This window comes from Lissotriton helveticus, chromosome 11 (assembly GCF_964261635.1).
Source record: "Lissotriton helveticus chromosome 11, aLisHel1.1, whole genome shotgun sequence".
NCBI lineage: Eukaryota > Metazoa > Chordata > Amphibia > Caudata > Salamandridae > Lissotriton > Lissotriton helveticus.
This window is the reverse complement of record NC_136072.1, coordinates 783996082-784013089: the sequence shown is the minus strand read 5'-3', so window position 1 is coordinate 784013089 and position 17008 is coordinate 783996082. Positions and strand designations below refer to the sequence as shown.

The following is a 17008-nucleotide window of genomic DNA, read 5'->3' as shown; positions in this document are numbered from 1 at the left end:
TATTACTTGTCTTTTTGATTTGCCTTTTTTTAATATTGTTTTTGATAAGGGTGATTTACGCTACAAACAATTTGATCATCTTGTCACTTCTTTGATTTTGAATGGTTGGAAATTTTGTTAATTATGTGAGGAGAAAAAAACGATAGCTTTTTTCAATCATGATATTTTCTATACACTGACCTGTAGCTTATCTGGTTAAACTATGATACAGTGACATTGAAAGGCTAGGGTTCAAAACTAGTCAGCAAGAATATATATTAGAAACTTAAGTTGTGTAATTATTTGTCCTTTTAACAATTGGCTTTTAAATATTGTTTTGAATAAGAGTGATATACCTTGCATAGAATTTAATTATCTTGTTACTTCTTTGATGTTGAACAGATGAAAATTTTAGTAGATTATAGGAGAAGTAACTATAGTGTTCCTGGATCATGATTTTGCTGTGCTCTGACCCGTAGCTCATCTGGTTAAACAATGACACAGTGAAATAAAGGGATAGGGGTACAAACCCAGAATTCATTTGCATATAAAACAAGGACGAAGAATGGTTCCAATATTTAGCATAATACACACATACAGGGGTGGAGAGGACAAAACCACAAATAATGGAATATACAAACAGTGACAAGTTCATATGTTTGAAAAAATTGCCCTCACCCACACACAAATGTGTGTGACATGCTTCATCATAGGGTCTGCAACAACGCCCTGGCGTAGCTACGCACAGAGCGGAGCATAGGGAGGGGAAACATACAACAAGAATATTTAGCAAACACTTTTAAAATAGGTTTATTAGGCGCTGAGAAACATGGGGATGCAATAGTTACATTTTATTCTTTAAAATGTATTTTGCCATGCCTCCTCTTTAAATCTTTTATTTAATCTTTGTTACATCATTTATCTCGTGTTGGCTTTAAGTTACAGAAAACCGTTGGCCATAGAGTAGGATGGGTGATACTGAGATTGTATGTACTATAGAACATTAGGGCAAGGGTGCACAAGCATTTTTGATAAATCTGGCAAAACTGAAAGTTATTTCTCAAGACATATGTTTTCATCCAAGGTTACAGCTAAGTAGTTTCTGGATATCCTAAGGTAATATGGTGCCTTAGGTTCCAAGGTCTATCAGAATTAAGTGGCAGGTCTGCTTCCTTACTTTGTAGAGGGGATTTGAGGTATATTTGTATATATCTCAGTGTTCTTTTGGTTGGGGTGGGGGCAAGAAAACTGCTGGGACAGCAGCTAGGAGCTATGTTGACAAAATGGGTAGATGAGACATAGTGGAGTTTCGTACAGGCATAGGGAGCTAAAGTCCGTCCGCCATCCCAACGCAAAAAGAGACCGCCCGCCATAAGGGGGGAGGTCCTGTGAGGGACATTAGGATGCACCTGCCACAGTGGCGGGTGCATCCAGCATTCCTGACATTGTGGCGGGCGGTGCACTCAGCACTGCCCGCCACAATGCCCGGAAGGCATGTTGTGCACTTCCAGGCACAACATGGCAGGCACCGCGCGGTGCATGCCGTGTTGTGCATGGAACTGCTTGGGGGGTACCATAGGTACCCCCCCCATGTGCACCCCCCACCCCGGGCCCCCAATGGCAGAAACCGCCTGCCACCACGGAAAGGCACATCCCCGCACACATGTTAATATGGATGGCGGTGTCTCCCAGACACGGGCACCATGTTAGCTGCTTTTCCGCCCGGTCGACACTGCGACGGGGCTTAAAACCGGCGGACGGTCTTTACGTCCGCCGGGGTTCCCCCTGCCATGGTAATCTGGCTGGGGGGGGAATTAGGGAGCGGACGGTGGTTTTCAGCGGGTGGATCAGCACCGCCATACAGGCGGTGGCGATCCCTCCGTTATCATGAAGGGCCCCTTGGTGTTCTGTATATGGCTCTAATCTGGATGACCCTACTATTTTAACCAGCTCAATCTGGAACTTACAAACTGGTCAGCCCCCCTTTTATTTTGTGGGGATTTTAACTTGCACATAGCCATAGGAAGGAAGGTTGGGGGATGCAATTCATATGTAGGCAGGAAACCATTAATATTGAGAGCAGTCCAGTAGTTAATCAAAGATCATGGGCTGATTGATGCATGGGATAAACTAAAAAGCCCTGACCCTGGATGTACATTTGTTTCCTTTCCCCACAATAAAGTTGTATGAATGGATTACTTTTTTATGTCCGCAGCTTTGGCTGGACAGGTTGGAATTGAACATTTTTCTAAGGTATTGTCAGATCACAACCAGTTAGTGCAATAGCTGGCTTTGTAAGGTCGCCTGTGATCTGGACATTTGACAGGAAACCTTTGTTGGATGAGGAATATAAAGATCATATACCCCAATGGCTGAAGGGGTTTTTGACAGTCAATTAAGCGCCGTTCCTAACATAGTATGGGACACCCTCAAGGCAGGTATAAGGTGAGAAACACTTAGCTTGAGCCTTTTTAAACACAGATAGACGCGTAAGCGATTACAGGAATTATGTGATAGCCTCTCCCATCAAGAAGCAGAACTTGGTTTTAATGGACAGGCAGGATGGATATGATACTGTACAGAGCATTGTGGGGTTTAAGGCCAGAATCAACCAGTACTACGGCAAGGAGGTGACTGCCAAATTTCAAAGTTTCAGGACTGAATGTTATGAATATGGGGAAATTACAGGTAGTCTTCTGGCACATCATATTAGACAAAATGAGGTTTGGGGGGGGTTCAGGCTATTTTAGATGAATAAGGGCCGAAGATAGACATTGCCACTGTACTTCTCAGGTTATTCAAAGACTAATATGGAAAACTATATTCTGAGGACACCTTCCCCCAGCCAGCCAGCTGTGCTAAATTCCTCAATACACTAAACGCAAAAACCTTGTGTGATGGTGAAAGGGCTTCTCTTGGATTAGCAATCTCCTCTGGGGAGGTGGCAGAGGAAGTGAATTCTCTGGCCATCGTAAATGCCACAGGGCAAGACCAGATTACTTTGGAATTTTATAGGCCATTCCTGTCTGAACTCCTAGATACCATGACTTCTACTCTCTTGTGTGCTCGTGTGGAAGGAGAGCGCCCCTATTTGTGGGAAGATAATAATACCATGATATTTAGGAAGAAGGGCAACGCCCCATTAAATCCAGGATCAAACAGGCCAATATTTCTGATAAAAGCAGATGGCAAGTTCTATGCAAAGATTTTGGCTATAAGGCTGGGAAAGGTAATAATTGATCTGGTGTCCACATGGCTTCATCTCGGGGGTGGCGGGTGGGGGGGGAAGACAATCGACCATATGCTTACTTAATTACTCTTTTAGATATTGCTGAAGTTACAAGATCCAAGAAATCAACGGGAGGGAATGGACACTTGTAACCGCGTTACCTTGGTTATATTTAAAAAGTTACAAGATCTCCTATAGGACTGGTATTGCTAAACACAGAAAATGCCTTTGACTGAGTCTCTTGGGGATGTCTTTGGGAGGTTTTAAAGTGGAAGAGACTCGGTCCGGTCTTTATTAAAGTCATAAAGGCATTCTAGTGCGCCCCTAAGACCTGTCTTCAGATTATGGGGATGGCATCAGAACAGATTGTTATTACCAGGGGAACAAGACCGGGATTTCTTTGTTCACCCAATTTATTTGCTCTGTATATGGACCCATTTATTGCACGATTAGAAAACAACAGTAAGATTCAGCCTGTCCCAATAAGACTCACAGATTATAAAGTATTGCTTATGCCTATGATATACCGATAGTGACCCTAAATCCGTCTAGTGCTCTGACAGTCATCGAAGATGAGGCCAGCACATTTGAGGCTTTAGCCGGATATCGACGCAATGAAGGCAAGACCTAGGAAATCGTCACTGAAGGAATTCGCTCAGGGGATCAGCTGGACTAGCTCCGTAGCGGTCGCTCCTCCATGCTCCCTGACTCACCTACCCATTACCTACCTCAGAGATTGATCCTACCTTCGCCCACAAGCGCCTCGAAGCTACCACAGCGCCTGGTATCGTGATTGCTCCCGACTTCGCCCACTAGCGCCTCGAAGCGAAAACAGCGCCTGGTATCGTTGCATAGCTTCTTCATTTTCATTTATTAGAAGTTGCGCCGCATTGGTTTGTTTGTTTATTTTAGACTCCTCATTGTGGTCGCGACGTGTAACTGCGCCCCAGTTTCGATTCCTGGCATTCCATTTGTTGTTTGGTCACTCGTGGCTCCCCCCCGCTCCCGCCTCCCAGCTGACCCTCCCACCCACTGGTAGAGAAGCTCGCTCCTCCCTACACTTCTTTGTGACCAGCTGGACTAGCTCCGTAGCGGTCTCTCCTCCACGCTCCCTGACTCACCTACCCATTACCTACCTCAGAGATTGATCCTACCCTCGCCCACAAGCGCCTCGAAGCTACCACAGCGCCTGGTATCGTGATTGCTCCCGACTTCGCCCACTAGCGCCTCGAAGCGAAAACAGCGCCTGGTATCGTTGCATAGCTTCTTCATTTTCATTTCTTAGAAGTTGCGCCGCATTGGTTTGTTTGTTTATTTTAGACTCCTAGACTCCTCATTGTGGTCGCGTCGTGTAACTGCGCCCCAGTTTCGATTCCTGGCATTCCATTTGTTGTTTGGTCACTCGTGGCTCCCCCCCGCTCCCGCCTCCCAGCTGACCCTCCCACGCTCCGCCCCCTCCACTCTCCATGTACGGCAGATGTACCAACGTGCAGCGTCCACGCGCAGCGGTCGCGCCGAAGGTGCGCCAAAGGTAAGCCCGTCTGCGCCCATCCGCGCCTGGACCGCGCCCGGACCGCGCCCAGCGCCAGACCCCCTGGCCCCCACCCCACCCGCATTACATACGACGCCTCCACCCTCTTAGCCCTAAACCCCGGCCGCCTCCCCAAATGCACCCAAGCCGCTCCTGGATACACCCATGGACCATTTACATGCAACTCCTGCAAGTTTGGCGGCACCAAGACCAACCCCCCATCCATTAACACCAAACAGAGATCTGACACCAACCACCTAAAATGCATCCTGCTCAACACCCGCTCGGTCCACAGACACGCTATCGACCTTTGGAATCTACTAGACACCATCTCTCCGGACGTCGCCTTCCTAACAGAAACATGGATGAACGCCTCCTCAGCCCCTGACATCACCATCGCCATCCCGGAAGGCTACAAGATCATCCGAAAAGACCGCTACAAACAAACAGGAGGAGGCATCGCTATCGTCCACAAGAATTCCATCCGCATCTCAACCAACTCAGACGTCAACCTCGTTAGCGCCGAACACCTTCACTTCCAGATCCACACCGACCCCAAGACCACACTCAGAGGCACCCTCCTCTACAGGCCACCAGGACCCCGTGCACAATTCAGTGAAGACATCACTGACTTTATCACCCCACACGCCCTCCCTTCCGAGAACTACATTCTATTGGGAGACCTTAACTTTCACCTGGAGAAAAGCAACGACAACAACTCCACCACCCTTCTGGACAATCTCGCCAACCTCGGACTCAAACAACTTGTTAATACCCCCACTCACTACGCAGGTCACACACTCGACCCCATCTTCACCTCCAGCAAACATATCTCCTTCAGTCACACCACAGCTCTCCATTGGACGGACCACAGCTGCGTTGACTTTACCTACAAAAAGACCACAACCCACAACCACCCTCAACCCACTCTACGAAGAAACTGGAACAAAATCACCACCGACCAAATCTCCTCATCGCTTCTCCAAAACCCCCCTGCCCACTCTTCAAACGCCAACCAAGCAGCCATTAACCTCACTCAATGGCTAACTAACAGCGCTGACAACCTAGCCCCCCTGAAAAAACGCCAAATCAAACTAGGCAGCAAAAACGCCCCTTGGTTCAACGATGATCTTAAGAAATCCAAGAAACTCTGCCGCTCCCTTATGAAGGCCTGGAAAAAAGACCCAAACTCCAGCACCAGGGACGCCTTCAAAAACGCCACCCGCAGACACCACCAACTGATCCGGACTGCCAAGAAAGCCGCTTTCAAAGACCGAATTGACAACAACGTCCACAACAGCAAGGAATTATTCAACATCGTCAAAGAGTTCACCAACCCCACTGCCAACTCCAACGATATCACTCCCTCTCAAGCCCTTTGCGACTCCCTAGCCTCGTTCTTCCACGACAAAATCGCAGACATCCACAACAGCTTTGACAACCAACCCGGAGACCAACACACCCAACCTTCTGCAGTACCTTCTCCCCCCTTGAACATCCTTAAGGACTGGGACCCAATCTCCACTGAGGACACCATCCGCCTAATGAACTCCATCCACTCAGGATCCCCCACAGACCCATGCCCTCACCACATCTTCAACAAAGCAGATTCCATCATAGCACCACACCTCCGTGACGTCATCAACTGCTCCCTCAACTCCGCCACATTCCCGGAAACCTGGAAACACGCCGAACTCAGCGCCCTTCTGAAAAAACCCACAGCTGACCCGACCGAACTCAAAAACTACCGCCCCATCTCACTCCTTCCATTCCCGACCAAAGTCATCGAGAAAGCTGTCAACAACCAACTCGCCGCCTTCCTCGAAACCAACAAATCCCTCGACTCCTCACAGTCCGGCTTCCGGGCCAAACACAGCACTGAGACCGCACTCATCGCAGCAACAGACGACATTCGAACTCCACTGGACAATGGTGACACAGTCGCCCTCATCCTCCTCGACCTCTCCGCAGCCTTTGACACAGTCTGTCATAGCACCCTTATACAACGCCTCAGAAACATCGGAATCCAAGGAAAAGCACTGGAATGGATCTCCTCGTTCCTTGCCGATAGAACTCAGAGAGTCCGCCTCCCACCATTCAAATCAGAGGCCACTGAAGTCATCTGCGGCGTACCACAAGGATCTTCACTCAGCCCCACCCTCTTCAACGTATACATGAGCCCCCTCGCGGCCATCGCACGCCAACACAACCTCAACATCATCTCCTACGCTGATGACACTCAACTGATCCTCTCACTCACCAAAGACCCTAACACCGCCAAAACCAACCTACATGAAGGAATGAAAGAAGTAGCTGAATGGATGAAGCACAGCCGTCTGAAACTGAACTCAGACAAAACAGAAGTCCTTATCTTAGGTACCTCCCCCTCCGCCTGGGACGACTCTTGGTGGCCAGAGGGCCTTGGAAAAGCACCCATCCCAACGGACCACGCACGGAACCTGGGTATCATCCTGGACTCCTCACTCTCGATGACCAGACAAGTCAACGCCGTTTCTTCATCTTGCTTCAACATTCTTCGCATGCTCAAAAAAACATTTCGCTGGATCCCCACCGAAACCAGAAAAACGGTCACCCACGCACTGGTTACAAGCCGCCTGGACTACGGAAACACCCTCTACGCCGGTACCACAGCAAAAGTTCAGAAAAAACTCCAACGCATCCAGAACGCTTCAGCCAGACTCATTCTAGACATCCCGCGTAATGACCACATCTCTGGCCACCTGAAAAAACTCCACTGGCTCCCAGTCAACAAGAGGATAACATTCCGACTCCTAACCCACGCACACAAAGCACTTTACGAACTCGGACCCGAATGCCTCAACACACGACTTTCCTTCTACACCCCCTCCCGCCAGCTACGCTCCTCCAACCAAGCCTTTGCCGTTGTACCTCGCATCAACAAAACCACCATGGGAGGAAGATCCTTCTCCTACCAGGCAGCTAAAACCTGGAACTCACTTCCCACTCACCTTCGCCTCACTCAGAACCATCTAGCATTCAGAAAGCAACTTAAAACCTGGATATTCGACAAGTAATCCCCCACCCTTCTTCAAGCGCCTTGAGACCCTCTGGGTATGTAGTGCGCTATATAAATCTACTGAATTGAATTGAATTGAATTGATCAACGGTGGGTGAAGGATGCAACCTATTTAGGAGTATAATAGCTGCTCTTAAGACATTGGTAGAGTTAAATCTAGCACCATTGATCATATGAATCAAACAGGATCTAGTCCAGATTAATAATTGGCATTTTTCACTGGTGGGGAGATGCAAAGTTTAAAAAAATCTTTTCCTTCCGAAAGTGCTATACATGTTGAGAACTATACCGATGGAGATCAACAACAGCTGGCTAACTCAATTAGCAAGTGTGTGTTTTAGCTTGTTATAGGAGTTTAAGAAGAAAACAAGAACGTCAAGGTTGTGTTTCACTCCAGAAATCAGGGAGCCTGGAGGCTCATGCTGTACAAATTGGTCCTGCATGTTGCAGCATATAGGGATTCTGATTACGGGCAGTACACATAGGATCAGTTCTTCAGCGACATCTGTATATTAGCTCACATTGGGGTCTGATGTCAAGAGCTGCTTTCTGACAAACTTGGAGAAGAGCTACTACAAAATAAAAATTTAAAAACCATTTAAGACAGTTGATGCCACATTCAAAGTCTGGTGGCAGATTAGGAGGAAAATTAATGTTATCAAATATATTGGTTATACACCTTTGCGGGGGTCTCCTGCTCTGCCAGGCATTTTCCACAACGGGTTGGGTAAAAAGCTTGCGATGTGTGGCATCTCGAGGATAGTGGACCTCTATGATGTAGATCAGTTTGCCTCTTTTGGAGAGATACAGGAGAAGTTTGGTGTGACGAAAGAGAAGTGTAATTTAGTACTTGCAGATCTGTGATGTATTTACCAAAATGTATATGAATCAAATCTTTCTTGTGAACCAACTATGCATAGAAGCAGTGGAGCAGGGAAGCAGAATCGGGCAAATCTATGATTTACCAGTGCAGGGCCTACCAGACAATTTAGAACCCCAAACCGACAAATGGCAAGGCAAGTTTGGGGGTGGAAGGGCAATTACTTGAGCGCACTCTGGAGATGTGAAGGGAGACTTTTTTGACTGTGGGCCTGAAAAGCCAGAATTTTAAAGCAGTCTTTGACTTGTACTATATCCCTTGTAAGCTTTGTAAATGCTGTAAGAGGGTTGATTCCAAATGCCATAGCTGTGGAGTCGAGCAAGCGGAAATTGTTCATATGTTCAGTACTTGTCCCTGCCTGTCTAATTATTTGCAGGAAATTGAGACCTTTATTGGCACAATCCTTAAGAAGCAGATCGGTGTCACCCCTCAAATAATTTTGTTAGGGGTAAGTGAGGACCATTGTCTTTCCATGGGTGAAATATATTTGCTTTTTTGCGGCTATGACCCGCATGTGCATTGCTTCAAGATGGACCTCCTGCTTTCTCTGAGTGGAGATTGTTTCTTGGCTATGTATGATATGTAGAGGGGTCTATATGTGTGTTAGGGCCTGAGGGAGTCGGGGTGATCTAATCTGGTCCCCAATATCCGAATAGATAGGGAGTTATAACTAAGGGTCAGATAAGTGGTTTTGGAGTCTGTAACGCAAGGAAGATATTCCAGTGGTAGTGTGATGATACATGCGGGCACTTTTTAAAAATCTGAACATCTTCTGTATTGTGTCTTGTCAGAATATAGACTTTTAATGTACCATAGCTATTATTTCATCCACCTTCACAGTATGAGTCACTGTCTGCTGCCAAGGCAATACGATTCAAAATGTGCTATATATACCATTGCACTTTAAACAAGGAAATTTCAAGACTGCTCTTATGTATTGATCCTTGTTTCTCAGGTCACTTTATTTGGAGTTTACAAATGCACTTTAACCAAGGAAATTTTAAGGTGGCCGTATATTTTATTGTTTGTGTGAGCATTATGACTATATTGGTCCATCCTGCTGCTATGAGTATCTGACTTTTAATTTATTATTCTATTGCACTTTACCGCTTGTGTATTTTTTTATGAATGGTATGACTATTTTTGGTTATCTGGTTGCTAAGGTCATTTGTTTCTTTGCACTGCTTCTGTGAATATCCTGCTGTTATTTATATGTGGAATTTCACTATGAATTCGTCCCCATACCTGAAAAATCAACCAATTCAATAAAAAAAGTAAAACATAATAAATATTAAATATTACAAATATTTTTTTTTTTTTAAACGTAAGGACGTTGTAAGGCACATGGTGGCAGCCAGTTTGATCTTGGTGGATATAAAAAGCAGCCAGTTTAGAATGGATATGATACTCGTATTTTGAATGGAACTATGGTTGTTACTGGTCTGGATATTGAAGTGGGAGTAGTTTTGGGTTTTTAGAGAAATTTACTTATTTGTATCTAGAGAACATGTGGAATTGATAATGGCTAAGTTATATTATATATATATATATATATATATATATATATATATATATATATATATATATATATATAATATATATATATTAGAAACCAATAGAGGATTAGCGATATCAAATTTTAGGAGTCTATTCGAATGGAGGAAAGTCCTATAGTACCTAAAGAAAGGTTATTAAAGGAGGTGACACAGGCTGTTGCTCTAATCATATTTCAGACACTATTCAGGAAAGTTATTTGAAAGGGAAATGGAAAATATCTGTCGTGGATGAATTCATTTGTTCACTGTTACAGTTTAAGGAGTTTTGACCGTGCTTGGGAGAGTGTCTTTTTCAAGTTCGTTTGTTGAGGCTTTAAGAATGAAAATGTATATAGAGGTGAGTCCCATTTGGAATGTGATTTCAAGTATTTTGAATTATAGGATATTGAGTCTGTTGTGCCTTGTAAGAACAAAATGTAAAGAGAAATGTTATTGCCTGTAACATTTTCATGTATAATATGCAATAACATTTAATTTATATTTATATAAAAGTATTGTTTCTGTAGAAGAAGATAACATTTTTGCATTGTAGAGTATTTATTTTTTGGATGCCAATCTGAGGGAATGCCTATTGGGTGCTTTTTATTTCTTAATGAAATGGACTTGGAGATAAATGTTACTACTACTGATCTTTTCTGTATGTTTGTTTTCTTTGCAGTGATTGAATTGATTGATAAGAGTTTGGCACTGATAAAGTGCTGATAGTTACGAAAACACATGTTCACATATTGATGATTCAGAATCATTATAAATACATTTATGTTCAAGATACCAAAAAAGGTTTCCTTCCCCTTGACCATTCTCGTCTAGCTTCTCTGCTCGATTACACCTTGACCAGTGGATCCGCTTAATACTTGTGCTCTAAATAATTGTACCAGACTACAGAGCAACATCAGTGTGAAAGCAAAGGACAAATGTGCAGGCCAGACAGTGTTCAGTGCCACAGATGGCATGGAGCTGGGAAAGTTAATTTTGTCTGGGTAATTATCTGCCACCATTGTCATGTTTGTGAGGGGATGACTGTTGAAATAGAAGTCTGTTTTAAAGGACATAGTCAAGATATGTAATGGTCATCATGTTAAAGTTTTTTCTTTTCTACATCCTAGCCTGCTTCTGCACCATGCCTGAACACTCCGATGTCAGCCTCGCCCCTGAAGAGAGAGTCCACGCTTTGATCCAGAAGGGCAGCTCGGTTGATGTGAATGATGACATCCCACCCAAACGTTACTATCGCTCCGGAGTGGAAATGATTCGAATGGCAACAATCTATGCTGATGAAGGCAACATTGAGAGAGCATTTATTCTATACAACAAGTACATCACGTAAGGGCCTTCACCTGTACATGTTAGTTCATTTCTTATATTGTGTACACAGCAGAAAGGCATCTATTTAATACACCTAACACATCACACAATGAACTCAATCTTTTATATCAAGAACGTCACTTAAGGACCTTCTGTTTGAACATTCTGCAAGGGCCTTTGTACTGTGAACAATGTGCGTCACGTAAGGACCTCTATCCTCTTCTTAAAAAGTAATAAGTGTAAGAGTTTCCATATAGTACATAATGTAATGATCCATAGTCTACACCAAGTAAGTGTGCACAAAAAGTCTCAATCTCTTCTCGGTATCCCACTACTGCCTCTATACTGCACTCTGAAGTGCATTACTAGTGACTGCATCTTCAGCACCCAGAGGAGTAGGTTGAGACTTGAATTGAGCGACTTGGCAAGAATTGGAAACTAACTTGTTAAGAGCCAAATATGTTTTAATACACAGACACCAGTTCTTTGATGACTGCACTCTCAGTAGTCCAGTTGATACTTGAGGGACTACCATGTGCCATGGGTCTTGATTCCATAGCATGAATATTTCAATGTCTATCCAGCAGATAGTTAATGGGAGAATCCTGGTAGCTGTTTAGTACTTACGTAGCCAGTGACTTAATAGAGGGGCTAAAGACTGATAACACACTCCAGATGCAGACTTGTTCTTCCTCATTGCTGCTTGCAGGCACGGACAGGTGTTTCAAATACCGTTTCAAAGAAATTAACACTGCTGATAAACCAGCCAACCATGTTGCGTTAATTTGTAACCAGCAGTCTTCCACAGCTCTCCCATGTGCCAGTGGACGAGACTGCTCACTATGTAAACCTGCCATCATCACAGTGCTAAATACTTGAAACCATGTTTTCCAAACTTTAATAAAAACTGATGAAAAGTTGATAATGTTTTTAAGAATTCAGATTTTTATTTTCAAGGTCTGCTTTATTTTTTAATTTCTTTTATACAATTGTAATAGTTTGTTCTGTGTTTTTTTTAAACCTGAATAAACTTATTTCTTAGAAAATCACAACATCTTCACACCAACCCATCACTTTGTAACTTCCCTGTTGATCAGGAGATCATCACAGCTGAGACACACCCTCTTATGTCTGTGATCCATTTATCAGGCAGTGAACATCAGTGCAGTGAAAATGCCCATGTTTGTGCCTCAGTTTATTATAAAAGTATTCCTATCTTGACTTGCAGTGCCCATCGAAGTAGTAATATTTATTTCTGTATCACTCCTTAGACTCTTCATTGAGAAGCTTCCAAAGCATCGTGATTACAAGACGGCCGCTTCCCCAGAGAAGAAAGACACACTGAAAGTAAGTATATTCACCAGATTGTATTGAAAAAGCAAAACGAAAGGTCTCTTTCTTCTAATTTATGCAATATTCCTAAGTTTTGGGAATCTTGAGGCAGAGTGGTAAATTAATTATTTGTTTTTGGAAGACCCATTTCTGTGCCTTATTCAAGTGGCAAGTAGGGTTTCATTTTTAGGTCTCGTCTATTTTATCCCGAAGGGATGGTAGGCGGGATTTATAGTAAGCGTTTCGAAAAGTCTACCCACTGCGGATCACGTATAGTTCATGTGAGCCAGGCGCGTGCACAGGAATTCGCTCCCCCTACCCCTCCCACAAAGCAAGACAAGAACATCAAAGCCACCGCGGCCGCTCTGATTCCATTTGCCACCAGCCACTTCACGCACCCCGCAGGTCATAAACAGGACCAGTGAATCGGAATGCTGGCATGGTTGCTCTCACTTGCTGTCCCTCTTCCCCACTGCCTCGCCCCAACTCCTGCATTCCATACCCTACTCACTTCTGTCCCTCATGCAGAATTCTCCTTTCTATCCAGCTCTGCTAACTTGCTGCTATGCTTCATTTTCTCTAACCACGCTTCTGTCTGTTCAGCCTCACCCTGTCTCTCTTAGACCTCGCCTCTCTGCGCCCCCCATCCCGGCATCCGCTCCCTCCCTTTCTTTCACTCTTTGCCCCCTTCAATCTCAAACACGCCCCCTCTTCATGTCATATCGTCTGGCTTCGCGTTCTCTCTCACTCCGTGTCTTCTCTCTCTCTCTCGCTCTCTCTCACACACTCTCTTCTGTCTCTCGCTCTGTCTCACACTTTGTTGTCTCTCGTCTGTCTCTCGCTCTCTCACACACACACTCTCTTCTGTCTCTCGCTCTGTCTCACACACTCTGTTCTGTCTCTTGCTCTCTCTCACACACTCTCTTCTGTCTCTCGCTCTCTCTCACACACACTCTTCTGTCTCTCGCTCTCTCTCACACACTCTCTTCTGTCTCTCGCTCTCTCTCTCTCACACTTCCATTTTCTTGTTTCCGCTTTGCTTATATTCTTTCACTTGTTTTCATGCATGAGTAGTGGGCAATTATTACCCGACATTTTTTTACTCCTCGATTTTAACATAATTTCAGGGTAACACCACCTCAAAACAACAGATACACACACCAACTATTGCTTGGCGAGTACAAAACCTCAGAGTCAGTAGTCACGCTATGCACAGACACAGACAGAGCCAAGCTATTCCTCGTTGAGGACTTAACCTCTCAGTCACGCTCTGCACAGCACAGGCATTCAGAGGGAGCATGCCTTCTGGGCTCTGGGAGTTTAAAGGCTGGGCCCGGGAGGTCCATGTGGATTAGTGGACCTGCCAGCTCTCATCAGTTTTAGAGTAATCCAGTGTTTTTTTTCGGACGGTTTCCGTTTAGCCTATTTTTATCAGACACGCTCCAACGTGTATTAAATATATTTCTTAAAAATGCTTTTTTTTTGCTGCAGGACCTTGACGTTGCTTTTATGTATGTGTACTTTTTTAAGCTATAATCTAACACACTGGATACTATGTTCATAACTCTGATACCTGCAGCCAAGATTTACTCTGATAATGGGTAACTGGGGATTTCCACAAGCGACCAGAAACCCACCCCCTCCATTGGTCAGTCACATGAGCTAGTCGAGGAAGCAGGACAGCTTAGATGAACATGGCAGCAAGTAATCTGCCAGTAGAAAATACCCCAAATTTGGTTGAATAACCCCCCTCCAGCTTCCCAACTCCCTCTCCCCCGATGTACTTACATTTGGTATCTTACTTGCTCGCATCACATCCTGTTCTTACAATTGTCATGCACATGTAGTTGCGTTAGCAAACTAAAAGGTATCTTTCAAGTGATTAACTGAAGGGGTAATTTTGCAATTCAATATTAAACGTATAGTGAGCCCCTATAATGCATCCAATTCTGCATATTGCCTGAGGGAATGCAACACATCTTAATGAAGTGATATCCGAAGGATGGAAAAAAGGTGCAATATGGGAAAATAAATTACATAAAAACTATTGAAGCCTGGCAGAAGGGAATACCAAAAATAAAAGCAAGTACAGGGACGTATTTCAAAGGAAAGATTATCCCACTTCTGATGGAACCACTGCTGTAAGGTTTTTTCCCCCACTTATTTTTTCCTAAAAAACTGTCTATTTTGCAGACATTCTGAGAACAGTTACTCAGACGAGGGGCTCAAATTCCAATTAAACCAGGACCCATGCATCTTTCAACTAGACCCTCACAGGCGCACATCACTCGACTGGGAAACTCCTTTTCCACAGTGAACCCTGATTCAAATTACACCTCAACAATGTCTCTTTAAACTCCCTATTAGCCAAATCAGTCGGGACGCTCTGGCTCCCCTTCATGCCTTCCTGGATGGTTTACACCACACTATTCTTACCCTTCTGTACTCCACCAGTTTCCCACTTGAAAGGTCACTGTTTTCTATTCTTGCAAAGGCTCACAAACACCAGGTTTGCCATATTTCCTCCCCAGCTCAACAATTCTTGGCACTAGCTACATGCCCTTGTGACCCTCGGCTAAACCTGCCCTTTCTGTTTAAACCCTCTGGTCTCCCAAGGGTTTCTCCCAGCTCTTGTTTTTGTTTTGTTTGTCCTCTGAGACATTCCTGCAGCTGTTACTTGTCCAGTGAGACAAAGTCACTTCCTCCTTTCCTATCCTCCCTGTTTCTTTCCCTGTGTCCACCTTCTGTCGTGCTTCCTTCCTCCGCCCTCTCCTTCTATCCCTCCCTCCCTAATCTAAACCCTCTCTTTTCCTTCCCTCCATTCTCTCTTCCATTCTATTCTTCCCTTCGTCTCTTTCCTCTATATACCAATTTATTTAATCCGTAGCTGTGTTCTCTTTTCCACTTCTCCTCTTCATTCCCTCCACTGGTCTCTCCTCTTTTCCACCCGTTATTCTTCCTTTAAATCCTTTCTTTTCCAGATTCCTCACTCCCTCCCTCACACTTCTCATCTCCCTCTTAGACTGCCCTGATCTACACCACCCTCCCTGCCCTGCTTCTCTCCATCGCATCCCTCCATCTCCCCCTGCCCTCCCTCTCTCTCCTCCTCTCACACTGCCAGACTCCTGGCCACTGGTGCCCTAAGATGCTCCCAGCCGAGCACTGGACCCAGTGGCGCCAGCCACAGCCCATCCATCACTCTTATCAGTGGCCATGTGGCAGCTCGGTGGGCCCTGACAACAAGGGGAGGGGGACCTGTGGGGGCCGGGCGGGAGGGGGCTGGTGGAAACAGGGAGAGTTATTAAGGTAATAAGCAGCCATTACAAACAACAACAACTGTCCGGACTGGTAACTTCAAAGAAACGTTGCATAATGTATGTAGACCAGGAATGTAAACAGTCAACGATACAATGCAATGCTATGCAGTAATGCTTTATTGGCATTACCGAAGGTCCAAGGATTGCCAAAGCTATACATTAGAAAACTGCACCTAGCCGGGTGGTACGTGTGCGCGCTAGTGGCATCCTCGTCACACCCCTTGTGTCCGTTATTAATGGCTTCGCGCCAGCATTGCTTGAGGGCTGGAAACCCAGCCTGGAGCTTTGCATCACTTCTCGTGGTCCTTATTTGGAGCACAGTCTCCTGTTCCGGGGGGCACCTCTATGGGGGAAGCGCTTTCAGTCTGGAGCAACACACACACAACCCCCCCCCCACACACACACACACACAACCCCACACATACCCACACACACACACACACAACCACACACACAACCCACTCACACACTGCCCACTCACACACTGCCCACTCACACAGACCACTCACACACTGCCCCCTCACACACTGCCCCCTCACACACTGCCCCCTCACACATTGCCCCCTCACACACCCCCGCACACACACAACCCCACACACACATAACCACACAACCACACACACAACCACACACACACCAGGATAGCAAAACATAGCATAGCAAAACAAAACATAGCATAACAAAACATAACATAGCATAACAAAACATAGTATAGCATAACCAAACACAAAAACATAGCATGCCAAAACATAACAAAACATAGCATAGCATAACAAAACACAACAAAACATAGCATAGCATAACAAAACATAACAAAACAT

At 45.0% G+C, this 17008-nt stretch overlaps 1 protein-coding gene across 4 annotated transcripts in view; it reads left to right on the top strand.

The window, feature by feature from the left end:
• Window positions 1–17008, top strand: part of STAMBP (STAM binding protein) — a 110411-nt gene that overhangs the window by 47181 nt on the left and 46222 nt on the right. For all 4 annotated transcript variants that reach the window (XM_078666725.1, XM_078666723.1, XM_078666726.1 and 1 more), the window contains 2 exons: window positions 11340–11556; window positions 12810–12885. In XM_078666725.1, the coding sequence (XP_078522851.1) occupies window positions 11354–11556; window positions 12810–12885 (279 nt within the window). In that variant the 5' untranslated portion in view covers window positions 11340–11353. The remainder of the gene's footprint in view (window positions 1–11339; window positions 11557–12809; window positions 12886–17008) is intronic.